At 38.0% G+C, this 18,535-nt stretch overlaps 1 protein-coding gene across 3 annotated transcripts in view; it reads left to right on the forward strand.

Moving 5' to 3' along the window:
- Window positions 1–18,535, forward strand: part of Diaph2 (diaphanous related formin 2) — a 736,918-nt gene that overhangs the window by 588,948 nt on the left and 129,435 nt on the right. For all 3 annotated transcript variants that reach the window (XM_075958584.1, XM_075958587.1, XM_075958586.1), the window contains one exon: window positions 10,483–10,578. In XM_075958584.1, coding sequence (XP_075814699.1) covers window positions 10,483–10,578 — 96 coding nt within the window. The remainder of the gene's footprint in view (window positions 1–10,482; window positions 10,579–18,535) is intronic.

Below are 18,535 nucleotides of genomic sequence, written 5' to 3' on the forward strand. Positions count from 1 at the left end.
CAATAATTACCTATAATCATCAGAGCTGTGGTTCAGCCCTGCTCAAGGCATTCCTGTGTTTTTTTGTTGGTTCTGTTTGGCAGTTTACAGTTCTGTGAACCAGAGTAAGTTAATGTAGCTATGCTTGCTTCAGTTTCTTTGCCTGGAAAACTAAAGAGGATTTGATATAAACTGGATTTATATCAACCAGAAAGTACTAGACTCTCAATAAATGCTAAATGTTATCAATATTCCTACCTCCAAAAATATCTTTGCTTTATCTTATCTGAAAGATTCCCTTTACCTTGCTTTTCCTTTCACTAGTGTTTCATGCCCTTAGTAAATGATTGATTCTGATAAAACACACAGAGTATTTCAAAGGTCTCTTTGAAATATTAATTATGTAAAATATTGAATGTGAGATATTTTACCAGCGGCATCAACAATGGTTTTTCTAGTAAATATTAACATACAGGTTTATTGGGTGTTTGTTTATTTATAGAATGCATAATTTTCAGCTCCCAATATTCTAGCATATGGGTAACTGAAGGAAAAAAATGAGTAAGCATGAACATTATTTTTAACTATCATTTACTATTAAGCTCTCTTACCTCAGGGCAAGCTGCCAGAAATGTGCCTCTGGCCAGAAAGTTCTTACATAGAACGTCTACCATTAGAGACCCATTCATTTGTGTTAACTAGCGTCTCTTTAAGATGCAAATACATCAGGCACCATTTAATTCTCCAGCTCAGTTTCCCTGCTAAACTCTTACATAGCACACAACACGTAGGTAGTTGGGGAAAAGTCAATGAAACGTACATCATCTATCAGTTTGGAGTGCAATGTCCACTTACGACATCCATCCCCCAAACCCCAAAAATATTTGTTCTATGACTATAAGAACCAAAAACACACTTTCTGCCTGTGAACAACTTCATAGACCATTATTTTAGTGATCATTTGTTGGTGTTTCCAAATCACTGTGAACTCCTTTCCAATTAAACCACAAACTAACAAAACCTGCCATCAGATAGGGGCTTTCTGGGTGCTCTGGAATACAGTACACGTTGTTCAGGCTTCTATTACATCTGTGGAGTCAGTGCTTTGCAAAATGCCTTGATTTGTCTTATTTCTGACTCGCTCATGGCACTACTGTTACCCTTATGCAGAGATATTAGTGTTTGCAGTATGGTATGCTATTTGTACCATATTGCACGGATCTCTCACTTGGTCTTTATTCCCTCCTTGTTGTTCCATGCTCAATTGTAAGAGCGATTTGTCAGCGAAGGGCCTTCATTTTTGTATAGATTCCTGAGAAGGGATTTTGTTTCCTTCTTTTTGATAAGTGAGCAGTCTTCTAATTTCATGTCATGTGCAAATCCATATATCTTGCACATGTTCTTAATCTGGACCTTGATAGATTATGTGAGAAAGATTGAATCCCACACTGATTTGTCTTGCCCTCCACTTGTCATTGCCTTCTTATGCTGTCAGCTTCCATTCACTACTGCTGATGACCTTGTTCACAAAACCAATTTGACATTGCTACTTAGGCCTTTACCAAAAGTGTCCAAATGGATGAGCTAACTTGGCCCAGGCTTACATGCAGAACGGTATTTGCGACTGTGGATTAAATTCTGTTTTGTTTTTTTTTTCCAATTGATTTCCCTCCCAACTGGTCTGTTTTGCATGCTGCTGTGAGGCTGATCTATCTTGAATGTCACCCCCATCACATTCCTATGCTCTTGAAGATCTAACCGTGGATTTAACTTTCTCAGAGATGCAGGACACCCTTTGAATCTTCTTTCTTTGCTAAACTAAGTCTGGTTAGATCTGTGCTCTAATCATTCCTATCCCATTGGGGTTTTTTTTCTTTTTTTTATTTATTTATTAAAAATTTCCACCTCCTCCACTCCTCCCATTTCTCTCCCCCTCCTCTCCTCCCCCTCCCCCTTCCTCTCCAGTCCTAAGAGAAGCCAGGGTGCCCTGCCCTGTGGGAAGTCCAAGGCCCTCCCCCCTCTATCCAGGTCTAGGGAGGTATGCATCCAAACAGACTAGGCTCCCAAAAAGCCAGTACATGCAGTAGAATCAAAACCCAGTGCCATTATCATTGGCTTCTCAGTCAGCCCTCATTGTCAGCCACATTCAGAGAGTCTGGTTTGATCACATGCTTGTTCAGTCCTAGTTCAGCTGGCCTTGGTGAGCTCCCATTAGATCAGTCCCACCATCTCAGTGCGTGGACGGCACCTCTTGCGGTCAGGACTTCCTTGCTCATATTCTTCCTCCTTCTGCTCTTCATCTGGACCCTGGGAGCTCATTCCAGTGCTCCAATGTGGGTCTCTGTCTCTATCTCCATCCATCACTGGATGAAGGTTCTATGGTATGTACTCACTCATAAGTGGATTCTAGCCATAAACAAAGGACATTGAACCTATAATTAGTGATACTAGAGAAGCTAAATAAGAAGGTGAACCCAAAGAAAACCATATATTTATCCTCCTGGATATTGGAAGTAGACAAGTTGCCAGGCAAAAGTTGGGAGCACGGGGGTAGGGGTGGGGTGGATGGAAGGGAAGATGGGGAGAGAAAAGGGAGAATGGAACGATTGGGGAGAGCTTGAGGAAATGGCATGGTTGAGATGGAGGAAGGGTGGATATGGGAGCAGGGAAGAAAATATCTTAATTAAGGGAGCCATTTTAGGGTTGGCAGGAGACTTGGCTCTAGAGGGGTTCCAAGGTGTCCAAGGGGATGTCCCCAGCTAGGTCCTTGAGCAGCAGAGGAGAGGGTTCCTGAACTGGCCTTGTCTCATAGCCACACTGATGAATTCCTATCCCATTGTAAATGTGGCTCTTTCAACGTTCTCTCCTCATATTTACTTTCTTTCAAGGGACTATGCTGATTCTAAATGACCTCAACTCTTTCACTCACTGAAAACTGCATGGTTTGGAACTAGGGTTGTAATTCAGTGGTTGAGTGCTTGTTCAATAAGGACACTGTAAAAAGTATAATAAGAGACTGGAAAGATCGCTCAGCAGTTAAGAACACTGGCTGCTCTTCCAAAGGACCTGAGTTTGCCCACCAGCACACGCGTGCTGATTCACAACCACCTGAAATTACAGTTCCAGGAGATCCAGCACCCTATTCTCGCCTACATGGGCACCAGGCACATACATGGTACACAGACACGTTTACAAGCAAAACATCCATACATGTAAAATAAATACTAAAGCAAACTTTTTTGGATTTTTTTGAGACATGATTTATCTGTGTTGCACTGGCTGTCCTGGAACTTGCTTTGTAGACCAGGCTGGCCTCAAACTTCCTCTGCCTCCCTAGTGCTGGCATTAAAAGAGTGTACTACCACCTCCTGCCTTAAAACACACTTTTAAAGTATATAATAATGACAGTTAAAACTAATTTTAGGTTACAATCAAAATTAGTATCAGGGGTTTGCCTGGGTGTGGGGATAAGAAAGGAAGAGGGATTATGTCTTGTTACAGTGGTAGTTACATGGCTATATCAATCTGTCATACAGTTCAAACTGTGTACCTAAAATCTGTGCATTTTAGTATTTGCAAGTGTTTACACTTGCATCATATACAGAAAGGGAGAATGAGCACACACAAATGTGAACTGAGTTGCACTCTAGATGTGACTGTCTTTGAACTGATTGCTATTGTTTGTTTGGCTCTATTTCTGTTTCATTCGCAAATATCTATAATACCTAAATTACTACAGAAATTTAATGTTTTGGGAGGCTTTATTTAGGCCAGATTTATTCATACCATCTTTCCCTGGTCTTCTTGTTCATAGAAAGCATAGTTTCATTTTTGAAATTAATATCTGCAGCTATTATCTCACAAAGAAGTGTCCTACCCTCAGTAAGAAGCATTTGTTTCTTTGGGGTCACTTGTTACTAGTTGATAGCAACTTTCTTCAGTTTTGACAGAGGTCTTTAATTATAAAATTGAAAATTTGAGAAATCTATAATGAAGTCATTATGCGCAGGTTTTTAAGACTCTAGGAAATGACATTCTTAATCTGAACCACTCCCGAATTGGTAAGTTTTGAAAAGATTTGGGTTTAGGATTAGGCATGCTCAACTGATAAAGTGAATGCAAATATTATAAAATCCAACAGACTGTGAAATACACCTGTTCCTAAGCAGTTAAGAGAAAATACCTTGAAACTTGTATTATGTTTTAGCTAGTAATTATCAAGCCTGGTGAGTTGGAGTAATCTGCAATAATAGAAGTGTCCAAGACTCTGTTCAGTTACTAGATACATAAATAATATTCTAATTAACAGTATTTGATACAAGAATGAAAGAAAAGAATAAAAATCATTTCAAAAATGATGTAGCTAACGAATTAGCATACCACAATTTAATGGATATTGTTGCAAGGTACATAGCTCAGAGGTCAGACATATACATAGTGTACATAGACTAAACACAGTATATAGAGTAAGTAGTATGATTTATGTATTCTCATGTTCTTAATCCTTTTCCTTGCTCTTCTACTTCGATAGAGGGGTCCAAAGGTGCTGCCAGATGGAGGCTACACAGACAATGGGTTTGCAGCACTCCAGAGGAGCCCTAAGCTTAGAAAATCCCTAATCTATTATAATGGACTGAAAGCAAAGCTACATAGCATTTGCCCTGGAGGAACATATAATTTGTTTTTTAAAGCAGACAAACCTACCATTTACCTTAGATAGAAACTCTGTGTCATATAAAATATTGCTATAAAAATAGACTTTAAAAATATGCAAAATTGTGCAAAGCCCATAGAGAATTCTTTCACATAAGTATATGCTAGCCATCGGGGAATAGTTTTGCTTAAAAGCATAGCCGAGAACATTAATTTTTTTCAGAGAATATTAATTTACCTAGTGTTTATTTTAATCTGTGGCATCTCCAAACACTTTGGGGGAAATAAGTCAATGCCACATAGGTCAGCTTTAGTGCTGAAAACTGAGCTTTACTGTCTACTGAATGACAAGGTCTGTGGGAACCATGAAACAGAAGGCGTTGTCACCCATGCCTTTCAGTTTATCGGATGATAAGCTGTTTACAGAGTCCTGAAACTTTATGCAGCCCACCTAGCTCCTTGGTGTACTCTGTAACTAATTGTGTGATGAAAGACTATAAAGTGAACTCTGAATTGTTACTTCTCAACCGTGCCCACACATAATCATTTTAATGACTAAAAAGCATTACAAAATTCTCTTGGTATTTCTTTACTCAGGAAAATAGGTACTGCATGTTGTAAAAAAGCACTTTTTGTGTGTTTAATATTTTTCATTTACAATAAAAAGGAACACATTTTTTCCCTTGACTTGACTCCATATACAGTAAAAAGTTACTCACTACTAATTACATGTAAATAAGAATCCATGGTTATATTAACTTGAAAATTCTAAGTGAACTGTCAACTTAACGCAATTAAATCACAGACCAAATTTCACTGAAATTCATTCAAAATAAAAGGTAATATCTTTCAAGTGACCATATTGGTTTCCATTTTGTTTGAGGAAGCAATGTAAATTGGTCCTATGATTATATTTGCAAAATTTAGATCTGTTCTGTTAAGGTTAGACATTTTATGAAAATCTCGTTTAAAGTTAGCACGGAGCAAATGAAACTGTAATGGACTACATTGCTTCCCTTTGATAAGCAAAAGATGTTTGTAAAGAACTGTTCTTGCTGTTTCTGTTGCTGGTTTAGAAACTCAATGTGATATATATATGTATATATATATATATATATATATATATATATATTCTCAACAAAAGCAGTATCACCACAGGAGGTGAGTTCCTGGTAGTTAGAGAAAAATCTTTGATAGTACATTGGTTTGTGGCATAGATAAACATCGCATAACATGAATAGATAAGAAGTCATTCCATGACTTTGCATTTTAAGAGGGGTGAACACTGGAGAAAATATGTGTTAAAATGTCGCACAAGAAAGGAAGGAAATGATTATGAGAAATAGATGAGAAACATGCCATAACGTAGTATTTCAATAAATGTTGTCAGGTAGCATATAGCTAAATTAAACAAAAGGATTTGTTTTTGCCATCTTTGTGTTTATATTCCACATTTTTAGTCTAATCAAAATATACCATTAAAATATTTAATGTAACAATACCCATTAATAAAATTTTATGTTTTCATCTAATTTATGTAAGCCATAGATAGAAACCATTTTGTATTCTGCTCTGTTCACTTTTTTACACCTCAAGTTTATATAGTCTTTATAATTACCATTTTCCCACAAGCATACGAAGCTCACTTGCATCATTACTCTCTCTTGTTTGTTCTTTTTTTAAAATTTATTTATTTATTAAAGATTTCTGTCTCTTCCCTGCCACTGCCTCCCATTTCCCTCCCCATTTCCCGATCAAGTCCCTCTCCCTCGTCAGCCCAAAGAGCAATCAGGGTTCCCTGCCCTTTGGGAAGTCCAAGGACCACCCACCTCCATCCAGGTCTAGTAAGGTGAGCATCCAAACTGCCTAGGCTCCCACAAAGCCAGTACATGCAGTAGGATCAAAAACCCATTGCCATTGTTCTGGAGTGAAGGGATCATTTTTTTTTTTTACTCCTTTATTGAGAAAAAGAAAAAAATGTTTCTGCCTCCTCCCAGCCTCCCATTTCCCTCCCCCTCCTCCCACCCTTCTCCCCCTCCCCCCACTTCTCTCCCCCTCCCTCTCCAGTCCAAAGAGCAGTCAGGGTTCCCTGCCCTGTGGAAAGTCCAAGGTCCTCCCCACTCCGTCCATGTCTAGGAAGGTGAACATCCAAACTGGCTAGGCTCCCACAAAGCCCGAACATGAAGTAGGATCAAAACCCAGTGCCATTGTCCTTGACTTCTCTTCAGCCCTCATTGTTCGCCATGTTCAGAGATTCCGGTTTTATCCCATGCTTTTTTAGTCACAGTCCAGCTGGCCTTGGTGAGCTCCCAATAGTTCAGCCCCACTGTCTCAGTGGGTGGATGCACCCCTCGTGGTCCTGACTTCCTTGCTCATGTTCTCCCTCCTTCCGCTCCTCATTGGGACCTTGGGAGCTCAGTCCAGTGCTCCAGTGTGGGTCTCTGTCTCTATCTCCATCCATCACCAGATGAAGGTTCTATGATGATATGCAAGATATTCGTCAATATTGCTATAGGATAGGGTCATTTCAGGTTCCCTATCCTCAGCTGCCCAAGGAACTAACTGGGGACATCGCCTTGGGCTCCTGGGAGCCACTCTAGGTTCAAGTCTCTTGCCAACCCTAAGGTGGCTCCCTTAACTAAGATTTGTGCTTCCCTGCTCCCCTATCCAACCTTCCTTTATCCCAATCATCCTTTTTCCCCAAGTTCCTCCCATCCTCCCCTTCTCCCTTTTCTCTCCCCATCTCCCCTTACCCCCATCCCACCCCACCCCCAAAATCCCATTTTTTTGCCTGGCAATTTTGTCTACTTCCCATAGCCAAGAGGATAACTATATGTTTTTCTTTGGGTTCGCCTTCTTATTTAGCTTCTTTAGGATCACCAATTATAGACTCTGTGACCTTTATTTATGGCTAGAAACTAATTATGAGTGAGTACATCCCATGTTCATCTTTTTTGGTCTGGGTTACCTCACTCAGGATAGTGTTTTTTATTTCCATCCATTTGCATGCAAAATTCGAGAAGTCATTGTTTTTTACCGCAGCATAGTACTCTAATGTGTATGTTGTTCTTTAGCTGTGAAGATTTCTTCTCTGTCTTTATACTTCTCCTTTTCCTGACTTCTGGTTAAATGCTGCAATCCAGAGGCTGAGAAGGACACTGGGTGTATAGAAGTGCTTTCTGCGAAAGTGAAAGCAAGCAGACCTGAGTTTGAATACCCAGAGCTCATATCAAAGCAATCCACAGTAAATTAAGAGTCTCTAATCCTAGCACTTCTATGCTGCGATGGGAAGCGAAGATGATAGGCAAATCCCCCAAAGCTCTAGTGACAGCAAGCCTCTTGTCAAATAGGGTCAAGGGAAACACGCACAACAACAAAGAGAATTTGTCTGCAATAAGTTGTAAAGTGAAGCCTGACACTTAAGGTTCTGTTCTGGCTTGCATATGTATGCTGTGGCATCCACACATTCACCTTTCCACATACACAGAGTGGGGAACATTCTTGGAGCTCTTCACATAGGTCCTCAGATTATGCTAAACCTATTTATTCCTGATTATCCAGACTCCTTTCCTGCTTAACTTTCTCTTTCCCCAGCGAAGTCTTAGTGATTCTATGATAATTTCCATATACATGGCCTCTCCATTCCTTCTTCTCCTGTTTTTTGTTACTTAGATAAATGGGGTATGTTCTTAGACATTTTTCTGCCTCCTTTTGTGCAATGATGCGATTTGGCAAGCCTCTAGAAAACACAAGCTTGATCATGTAACATGGCTTCCTATTGCCTTTATTCATACTGCCCAATATAGTGGCCACAGATCACATGTTCTTGAATTCCAGCTAATCAAATTAAAGTGTACACAAGGAAATATTCACTAGATTTCTAAGTCTTGGCCTGATAAAAAGTATATCAAGTATATCATTATTTTAAATATATTATCTTTAATATGAATGATTTGGGTTCATATTTAGGTTCTTTTATATACCATCTGTGCGATGTCTTAGTTTTCTTATTCCCATATGAAAAGGCATAAGGAATTTAAAGCATCTAATACTTAATTTATTATCTTAGTCACATTCCATCCATATTGAGCTATTTAACTACTTTGTTCCTCTTTTCTTTCTTTTGGCAATATTGAGTGATGATCCAAATATGTCATTGATCTTAATGTTTAAAAACACAGCCCTCTTTCTCTAATCACAGGGAATCCTCCTTCCACTACATTTTCATCAGATACTGCTTTTGAGAACCTCTGTGTCTCCTTTCCATTTTTACTCAATATCCTGTCCTAGGTAGCTTATTTTAAAAGGATAAATAATTATAACATTGAAGAAATTTCCACTCAAATGAAGAGCGTAGTGCTTCTAGCTTGTTCTTATCCTATTAGAGAAATTTTCCTGTAATATAATTCTGCCTACTTGAGGCACAGTAGGATTTTAGTTTAACCTTAGACTGGAATGGGAGATATTTTCTCACTCACTATCCATTCTTGTCTTATCCTTCCTACCTACAAATGTCCCAAATTCCAGACCCATACAGCTAGCTCAAAGGGTCCACCTAGTGAGGGTTCTTTCCAAGAGTTAGGCAATTTTACATAGAAAGTTTAGGTCCCTGTAACATTCCTGTCAACTGACACTTTATTATAAATATCGTTATGGATATCTATTATAAATACTGTTATGGATATCAGCCTGTGCTTGATGGCCAGAGTTGTCAAAGGTAAGAGTAGAGTGTAATGTCATAAACATTTCTGTTATGGAATTCTGTAGTAATAGGAGTGGTGGGCTGCGTCCCTGGCACCCGGCCGCCTGCACAGCTAGCTTTACCCAAAATAATTACTTGGAAACTGTATTCTTTTAAACACCGCTTGGCCCATTACATCTAGCCTTTTCTTGGCTAACTCTCACACCTGGACTAGCCCATTTCTAATATCCGTGTAGCTCATGAGCTGGCTTACCAGGAATGATCTTAACCTGCGTCTGCCTGGGAGAATCATGGCGACTCTCTGACTCAGCTTCTTTCTCCCAGCCTTCCGTTCTGTTTACTCCTCCCACCTATGTTTTAACCTATGAGGGCCAAGTGGTTTCTTTATTGCTTAACCAGTGAAATCAACAGATTGATATATGACACTCCCACATCAGAATTCCATGAGCATTCTTTGAGTACTCTCCATCCTCATTTCTAATAGCTCTTTCCCAGAAGAAAAGCCTTGAGGAACACACCAGCATTCTAAAAAGCAAATGAGACTTTTTGGCTGATGTTTCTCAATATAAAATGTGGCCTTTCAGATGATGTGGTCACCTTTTCTTTATAGAATGTCAGCATTTCAAAATGAGTAAAGGATATGGATTGGGTAAGAATTGAATGCAAATGTGTTTTGCAAATAGTGCCTTTTGAGATAATCGCAGATGATGGTTGAATGCTGAAGGTATTAATACAATCAGTATTTAACCTTGTGTACCTCCGCTTCATCAAATCACGCCCTGAACATTGATTGCATTAAGCCAGGTCAGTGGTTCTTGCTTAGGAATATCTTAGAAGAATCTTAACAGGAAGGCTGCAGTAGCTGATCAGCTACTATTTATTTGCATACTGAGTGTGTCATCAATAATACAAAAGACGAGGTCTTTAAGTTGAAAGAACAGTAGGATTGGCATGAATTTTGCTTAATGGTGCGTAATAAGCAAAGTAGTCTATGATGCCAGAAATTGACAGGACCCATTATGTTAAAACAGATATATGTCTTTAATTTAAGGGGATTATGTAAATCTGACAGGAGTTTTTCCCCTTTATTTTCCTGTAGTTTAACTTTAATTGCCATAAGATTAATTCTGATTTCTCTCGTCCTCCAGAGGGTGATGAGACTGGAGTGATGGATAATCTTCTGGAAGCCCTACAGTCAGGTGCAGCATTCAGAGACCGCAGAAAGAGAATTCCAAGGAATCCAGGTAAGACCATTCGAGCTGCCATAGTCTGGTAAATGTGAATGTTCTACACCAAGTCCCTCTTTCAAAAAAGGAAGAGTAAAGTTTGTCAGGAAGATGTTTTTGTCTCAGCTGATCTCAGTTGATATGTGGAATCTGTGTACGCCCCTAGTGTAATAAGTTTGCAAGTTTTAACCCTGTAAATGTACTGTAAAATAATCATGTGTTTTGAAAGCCTCAGAAATAAGGAATCCCACTGTGTTTAATATTAAATATTTTAATTGTTGTTTTATGAGCATGAGGCTTGGGTAGAAGGTGATTAAAAACATAAATGTAATTAGCTTGTTTCTACAGTTCATTTTTAGTTTTCGCTATAATGTATGGCCCATTATCGTTGTTAATAATGGAAGACCCACCATGATCCTCAAAAATCAGCAAGTAATGGAATAATTGTCTTTTGTTGGTGGTGTTTTTTGGTTTTTTTCCTTTTGTATTTTATTAGCAACAGGTAAAGTTATACCATAAAAAGTGGTCTAATTGGGGAAATACATACATGAAGCAAGACAAGTGGAACTAGACACTCATGTTTCTCTGTTCAGATAGTGTGGGTGGGGTAAATAGTAACTCTTCTCGGGATAATCCAGATTAGTTTGTCTGACCACGTTCTCCAAGATGATCACTTCCTCATATATTCCCTTCATATCTGTCTTGATCTAAAAAAAAGAAAGTTAGGCATATTAATTTTGTTTCCTCTTTGTGAGCTATAAAGCTATTTGGACAAATAATGAAAAAATAAAAATTAATACTAAATATAGAAATGCTACTTAATTAAATTGGTATAATTGACTAAACTAGCCTATACACCCCCCAAAATATTCTGTGCTTGAATTTAAAGTTATTGTATATAAATGGAATAGAAATTGGTAGCCACTGAAACTCAACAAATTGAGAGGAGGAATGGTAGTTAATGCTGAATTGTTCATAAAAGCTTTGGGCAATTGTGAGAAAAATAGCTGAAACCTATTAAGTTATATTCATTTTTTTTCCTATTTGAGAAAAGTTCTTGTTTGGGTAATGGTTAATGTTCCATGTTTACACTTCATGGAAGGCTTATAGAGATAGCTTAAAGTGAAGGTTTGATTGAGAGGAGAAAAGTGTTTTGATTGGAAGGTGATACTGCTTTATGTATATAAAGTCATTAAAGATGTCCTCTAATTCTTTTGTCAAACTTGACAAAAGACTTTTTCAAAAATCTATTTATATGTTCATAATAAAATTTATACATCACACTGAGACAATGGGGATGTTCTATCGGGAACTCACCAAGACCAGCTGGCCTGGGTCTGAAAAAGCATGGGATAAATCCGGACTAGCTGCACATAGAGGACAATGAGGAATACTGAGAACTCAAGAACAATGGCAATGGGTTTTTGATCCTACTGCACGTACTGGCTTTGTGGGAGCCTAGGCAGTTTGGATGTTCACCTTACTAGACCTGGATGGAGGTGGGTGGTCCTTGGACTTCCCACAGGGCAGGGAACCCTCATTGCTCTTTGGGCTGATGAGGGAGGGGGACTTGATTGGGGGAGGGGGGAGGGAAATGGGAGGCGGTAGTGGGGAAGAGACAGAAATCTCTAATAAATAAATAAATTTAAAAAATTATACATCATATTACATGAGCAAAGGCTAAAAGAAATGCCTACTGACATATAGAAAGCAGTCATTCCACCGTGTTCTTCCATTTCTCTGTCTCCCTGCTCTCAGAGCTTTCTTCCATCCATTAAGAGTTGCACTAGCAAACTGAAATAATTTTTTTAATCAATATGTTTCTCTGCTAAGAAACTTAATAAAGTTTCTAAATTAAAGCATGTTATTCTAGACCATCAAAAAGGTGTCATTATCTTCTAGTATTTTCTAAGCCTACTCATTTGCTAAAAATCTCATACCTCATACTGATCCCAGAGAGCCTATATGAGACATTATTCATTCATTCTTTAGGTTTTCTGGATGTTTCATACTCAAGGGACTACAGTGTTGTCAACTATGAAACACCAGGAATATCCTCACTATCACTGTAAATATATTAATTTCAAGTAATCTAAATTGTGATGTCCTTTGTTTTATAGCTAGATTGCCCATAAAAGCAAATGAAGTTTAAAAAAGTAGTCACTTTAGCTCTCTGGTAGTCATTTCTACAGGCAACAGCCAAAGCAGCTATCCTTAGTTAAAAGCTAGAGGGGTTTTGGAGCGAAAATTAATCATAAGCCAACACCCCCCCAAAAAAAAAGAAAAGAAAAGAAAGAGAGAGAGAGAGAGAGAGAGAGAGAGAGAGAGAGAGAGAGAGAGAGAGAGAGAGAGAGAGAGAGAAAGGAAGGAAGGAAGGAAGGAAGGAAGGAAGGAAGGAAGGAAGGAAGGAAGGAAACTTCCTATCTCTCCTGGAAGCAGAGCTAGAAACTTCTACAGGTTTCTTAGTTACATGTTTTGGTTCCATTCCATTATCACTTTTGTTTGATATTCTCAAATATTCCTCCATTCTACACTGGTCTTAGCCCTTTAGCGTAACTGCCACGTCAATTGGATAAGATAAAAGCAAAAAAGCAAAACTATGAAGAATACTAATTGCCTAAGGAAAGGAAAGTTTGAAAAGACAGCACAGCCCCCAAAATAGCTGCCTCAAAATAGAGCCAACTGACCAGAAGCAGTGAAAATGTATCATTCTGCCATTCTGCTTGTTATCTTCACTATTACCACCCCTTACAGAAGGAATTACTACATGCAAACCAGAGCTCTCCCACTGACGTTTTCAATGCACAATTGTTTTCAATCTCATGCTTAAACAAGTGAGGTACTAGAAAATCTAAGTGTTGCTAAATTATATTAATTGCTTAAATTACCAGTCTTTTCCATGGAACCTGTTATCGGTCACACAGAGAGACACACAAAGACTATCATAGGCAAGTAAGAAGGCATTCCCAACTATTGCCTCTGGTCCAGTCAACTGAGTGTACCTGAGTATGTCATTTTTGTTTGGAACACTGTTCTAGTTTGCTTCTGATTGCTGTGATAAAACACCATGATCAAAAGCAACTTTGGAAGGAGGAGTTTTATTTTATTTTAAATGTTACAGTAAATCACCAAGGGATGCCAAAACAGGAACTCAAGGAAGGAACTGGGATCCTGGCCAGGTGTGCCACCTCCTGTAGTGGCTTGAACACTCATATCAATTAGAAATTAAGGAAATATCTCACAAACACAATCACAGACCAATTTGACAATGTGGCATTCTCCCAATTGTGACTCTGTCAAATAATATTGACTTGTGTCAAGTTGATAGCAGAAGTACTATGGGATATTTTATGGTAGATTCTCATAACACAAATGTTACTAAAAATATCAATAAATAGTATGATGGAAGCTCCAACAAGTCAGAATACACAAAGGCAACAGATAACTACTTGGATTGTACTGATTCCTACTGCCTGAAAAGTAACCCATATTGTAGGCTTTGCTGATTTAAACTCAGGTTAGGAAATGAGCCCTAAATATCCATTCATTTGTTGTACATCTGTTCCATGAAAAGTACTGTGCCAGACATGATGGGAGATGCAGAAATAATTAAGATAAGATTCCCTTAGTTATAAAACCCTTGTATCTTCTATGAAAGATAAAAAGCACAGAAAGACTACAGAATAATGCAAAAGGAATTAGGTATTAAACAAGAGGTATTAATAACATACTATCTGGGGGATGGAGAGATGGTGCAGCGCTTAGAACGTTGACTGCCCTTCCAGCGGTCCTGCATTCAATTCCCAGAAACCATATGGTGGCTCACAACCGTCTATAGTGGGATCTAATGCCCTCTTCTGCCCCTAAAGTTGTACATGCAGACAGAGAACTCATATTCTTAAAATAAATAAATAAATCTTTAAAATAGTATACCACATGAATTTAGAGGAAGAAGATAGTACGGCTTCTTAGATATATCAGAAAAATAATCATAGAAGAAAAAAATAGACAAATGAGTAGGTGTTGTGCCAGTGGTGAGGGTCGTGGCTGCAGTAAAATGAAATGTCATAAAGAAAAGCATGGAAACAAGAAACAGCAAAGCCTTTTTCACAATAGCAAGCAATGTAGTATAGAAACCAGAAGGGATATAAAAAGCATAAAAATAGGGAGAAACTCTGAAAAGTAAGTTAGTGCCACATTATAAGCAGCTGGAGTCAGAGATTAATGTATTAACATGAAATTCTTTAGACAGTGGAAATGTAAAGTTTTTAAGCAATCAGAACATGATCAGTGGGATGCATCAGCACATGTAAATTACATGAGACTATCACATACATACAAGGAAGAAAGAGAGACTTGTCTTTAAGAGCTTTGTATTGCCTTCTTCTTAAAGAATGTCCTCCCTCAGAATCTGAGCAGATGGCTCAGTAAAGTGCTTAGCATGCAAGTTGAGGATTTGACTTCGGATTCCCAACACCCATGGAAAAGCTGGGTGCAGTGACTTGTACTTGTAAACATATAGCTGGAGATATGGAGACAGGAGGATCTCAGAGATCTGCTGGGCACCTTATCAGGGGCATGCAAGCTGACACATTGTGGCAGGGCATCTTCAGTCAAGCCTGATAAGTTGAGTTCCGTCCTTAGGCCTGCATGAAGGAAGGAAACAAATGATGTCTACAGTTGTCCTTTGACAACCACACTTGTGCTGCAGCATTCATGCAAACCTCCACACACAAAAACACACAAAATAAATAAGTAAAATATTGAAGAATTCTTTAAATAAAAAAGGAAAGAGACACCCTGTTGGGGGGTAGGGGGAGACATTCAATATTGACCTCTGACCTCCACATGTGTGTGTATGCACCCACACAAACATGCACCTACACAAATAAAATAAATACTTAAGAATATTTTTCAGTATTATAACAGAATTATGAGCAAATATTAAAAGTATAAGAACAGATAGTATGACTTCAACTGTAAAGTTTCACAAATGCCACCTTAGTACCATATACATGTTTAGGTACTGTACTTGTAAAGCCAAATGGGATACTTGCCTTGACTAGCCCACATACCTTTTATCAAAACAAGACTGTAGTCCTTTATAATGGAGACAAGAATAGTGTATCTGTGTGACAAAGAAGTTAGAGAAATTTCCTTCAACCTCTGTCATTTTTCCTTTGTGTCCCTAGAATATGGGACCAGGTTTAGTGCATAGAAGAACCATCTTGTTTTTTTCTTAACTTATACTTAATTATGTATAGACTTATCAATTAAAAATTTGCTTAATCTTTTCTTGACCCTCTTTGTTACTTCATTTTTTATAACACTTAATTTTAGTGTGTTTGCAATTCACTTTGGAGATAATGACCCATCAGCATTCCTGATTTTTCCTAATAAGGTCAAGCATAAGCTTTTGAGGAAAAAGAAGAATGTAGAGCAAGACATCATATAAATGAAAAACATACTTAAAATAACAACTCCACATGGGTTTTTACTATTAAATAGCAAGAGAAATCTAGACTTGGCTTCTCTGCTTCAGCCAAACCAACAGCTTCTTTCCTTGTCTATTGTAAGTAAACATAAGTAGGCATTTCTGCAATAGGTAGATATCTACTATAGCTCCTTTTGTTATGACTAGATTTAAATATATAATTTTGACATTAATAATACTCATAAGAGAAAATTGTGAGGGAATAAAACCAAGGAACAGCGTAAATATATTTTGGCTTCAGAAGAGCATAGAGCAACCAAGAAAACTGCATTTGAAACAATAAGAAATTCAGGAGATACTCTTAGTTTTTATATATCAGCAAGATAACGGTATAAATGAGAAGCTATAATTTACCATTTGGGAATATATAGGGGGAGTAAGTGACAGTGTTATATATAGCATACGAAGAAACCAACTCTGTTAGAGAAAAACTACTTCTAAAGAAAGCTCACATTTTCCCAATCCTCTCTGCTTTATATACATACATGTTTTACTGGTTCTGCCTCCTTCTATGCACTCAGCACTTCAGCTGTGGAAAGGGGTCTCAGAAGTATTTCCTGAAATTTTCAGGAGCCACTTCATAAACAAAAAGTTGCATGCAGTACTCTTTCCCTTGTAACATGCGTGTCCCATGCCTGCTGCTTGCTATAGCAGCTGGGATACTTATACATGGCCCTCATGGTGTCAAAGCTTCATGGTCATTATGGATGAAGTGAGGGCAGGATACCTCTCTCTTTTGTAATTGTACTTCACTGTTGTGCCTAGTAGCACTGTTTATACCATAGAGAATTTAGGAGGAACAACTTTCTGTTTGATTCACAGCCCTTCTCATCAGATGTGACCCCAATAGGCAAGTTCCAAAGACAAACCAGTGACACATATTATGTAGCACTTGGTAGCACCCTTATTTCCTGATAACAAAACTCTTAGGAATGTTGTGTTTCATGCTTTAGTATTCCTAGGTCAAGACTGTTATTCATTCTGAACTCTTTCTCACTCACAATGTCCCCTCTCCCATGAAGTTCATTGTTCTCTATTTTATAAATGGTAGAATATTACATTAGCCTAAGAACCCTATTTAGTGTGTAGCATACTATGATCTTGTGCTTTACATTAAAATTCTGATAAATAAAAGTAAAATAATTGTACTATCTAGTTTTATGTCAACTTGACACAAGCTAGAGTCATCAGAGAGGAAGGAGTTTCAGTTGAGGAAATGATTCCATGAGATCTAGCTATAAGGCATTTTCTCTGAGAACCAGCTGTAAGGTATTTTCTTAATTAATGACCAATGGGAAAGGGACCAACCCATAGTAGGTGGTGCCATCCCTGGGCTGGTAGTTCTGAGTTCTATAAGAAAGCATGCTGTGCCAGCCATGTGAGTAAGCCAGTAAGCATCACTCCTCCATGGCCTCAGCATCAGCTCCTGCCTCTAGGTTCTTGCCCTGTTTGAATTCCTGTCCATCCTTCAATGATAAATAGCAATGTAGAAGTATAAACTGAATAAATTCTTTCCTCCCCAACTTGCTTTTAGATCATGGTGTTTCATTGCAGTAATAGAAACCCAGAATAAGACAACAACCACCTAGGAAACAAAAGTATAGCATTCATCCAAGTAGTATTTAGTAATCAGTTACTAGGAACCAGCCAGTAGTGTTAAGCTCTTAGAGTACATACCACAAGATGGAGACTGAGCCTGGGGAGACATTTCAGTTTTCGATCATAGCATTGAGTTTGAAAGCACCCAAAACAATAGTAATACCCCAATAACTTTTTTATAAAAGGATTTAACCTTTTATAAAAAAAATTATTGGTAACCTTAAACCTTAAAAATTATTTAAAGCATGTGTTGAAGGGGCATGGCAAGGATGGGGTGGGGTTTTGAGACAGAATAGATTGCAAACTGCAGTAAGTTCCAAAATGCTATTAAGTCCAAGTACTTAAGATTCATTTTTTGGCACTCCATATAAATCCTAAGATGAAATATATACTTATATTCATTTTATAATATTTGCTTTTCTTAGTTTCATTTTATTTTATTTCTCAATGAAAACTATATGTTACCTTTGGTACACACATGTATTGAATAATAGATTTAGGTTTGCATTTATGATGCTAGAAATAGAGCATTACTATGTGATCTATTTTGATCATTCTTTGACCACTATTGAACAAGTTGAGCACAGATCATTTCTGCCTGGTTTATATGCAGAACTGTTCTAAGTAAGCACTAATGATGGTCTCTACAGAAATTTCAATCACTTTTGGCTTGTCTATTCTAATGCAATACGATCTTCTATGCTGCACATTTCTTCATTGTTGATCCCTGTAAGACAGTAGGAGATAAGCTCCATGCAACATAATTTTCATGAGACTATGGATATAGCAGTTATTCTTTAGATACTCAAGTATGGGAGAAAATAGGACAAACAATTATTATACAGCAATAAATTCTTCTTGGTAGCTTTACATACATATCAA

This window comes from Microtus pennsylvanicus, chromosome X (genome assembly GCF_037038515.1).
Source record: "Microtus pennsylvanicus isolate mMicPen1 chromosome X, mMicPen1.hap1, whole genome shotgun sequence".
In the NCBI taxonomy this organism is placed as follows: Eukaryota; Metazoa; Chordata; class Mammalia; order Rodentia; family Cricetidae; genus Microtus; species Microtus pennsylvanicus.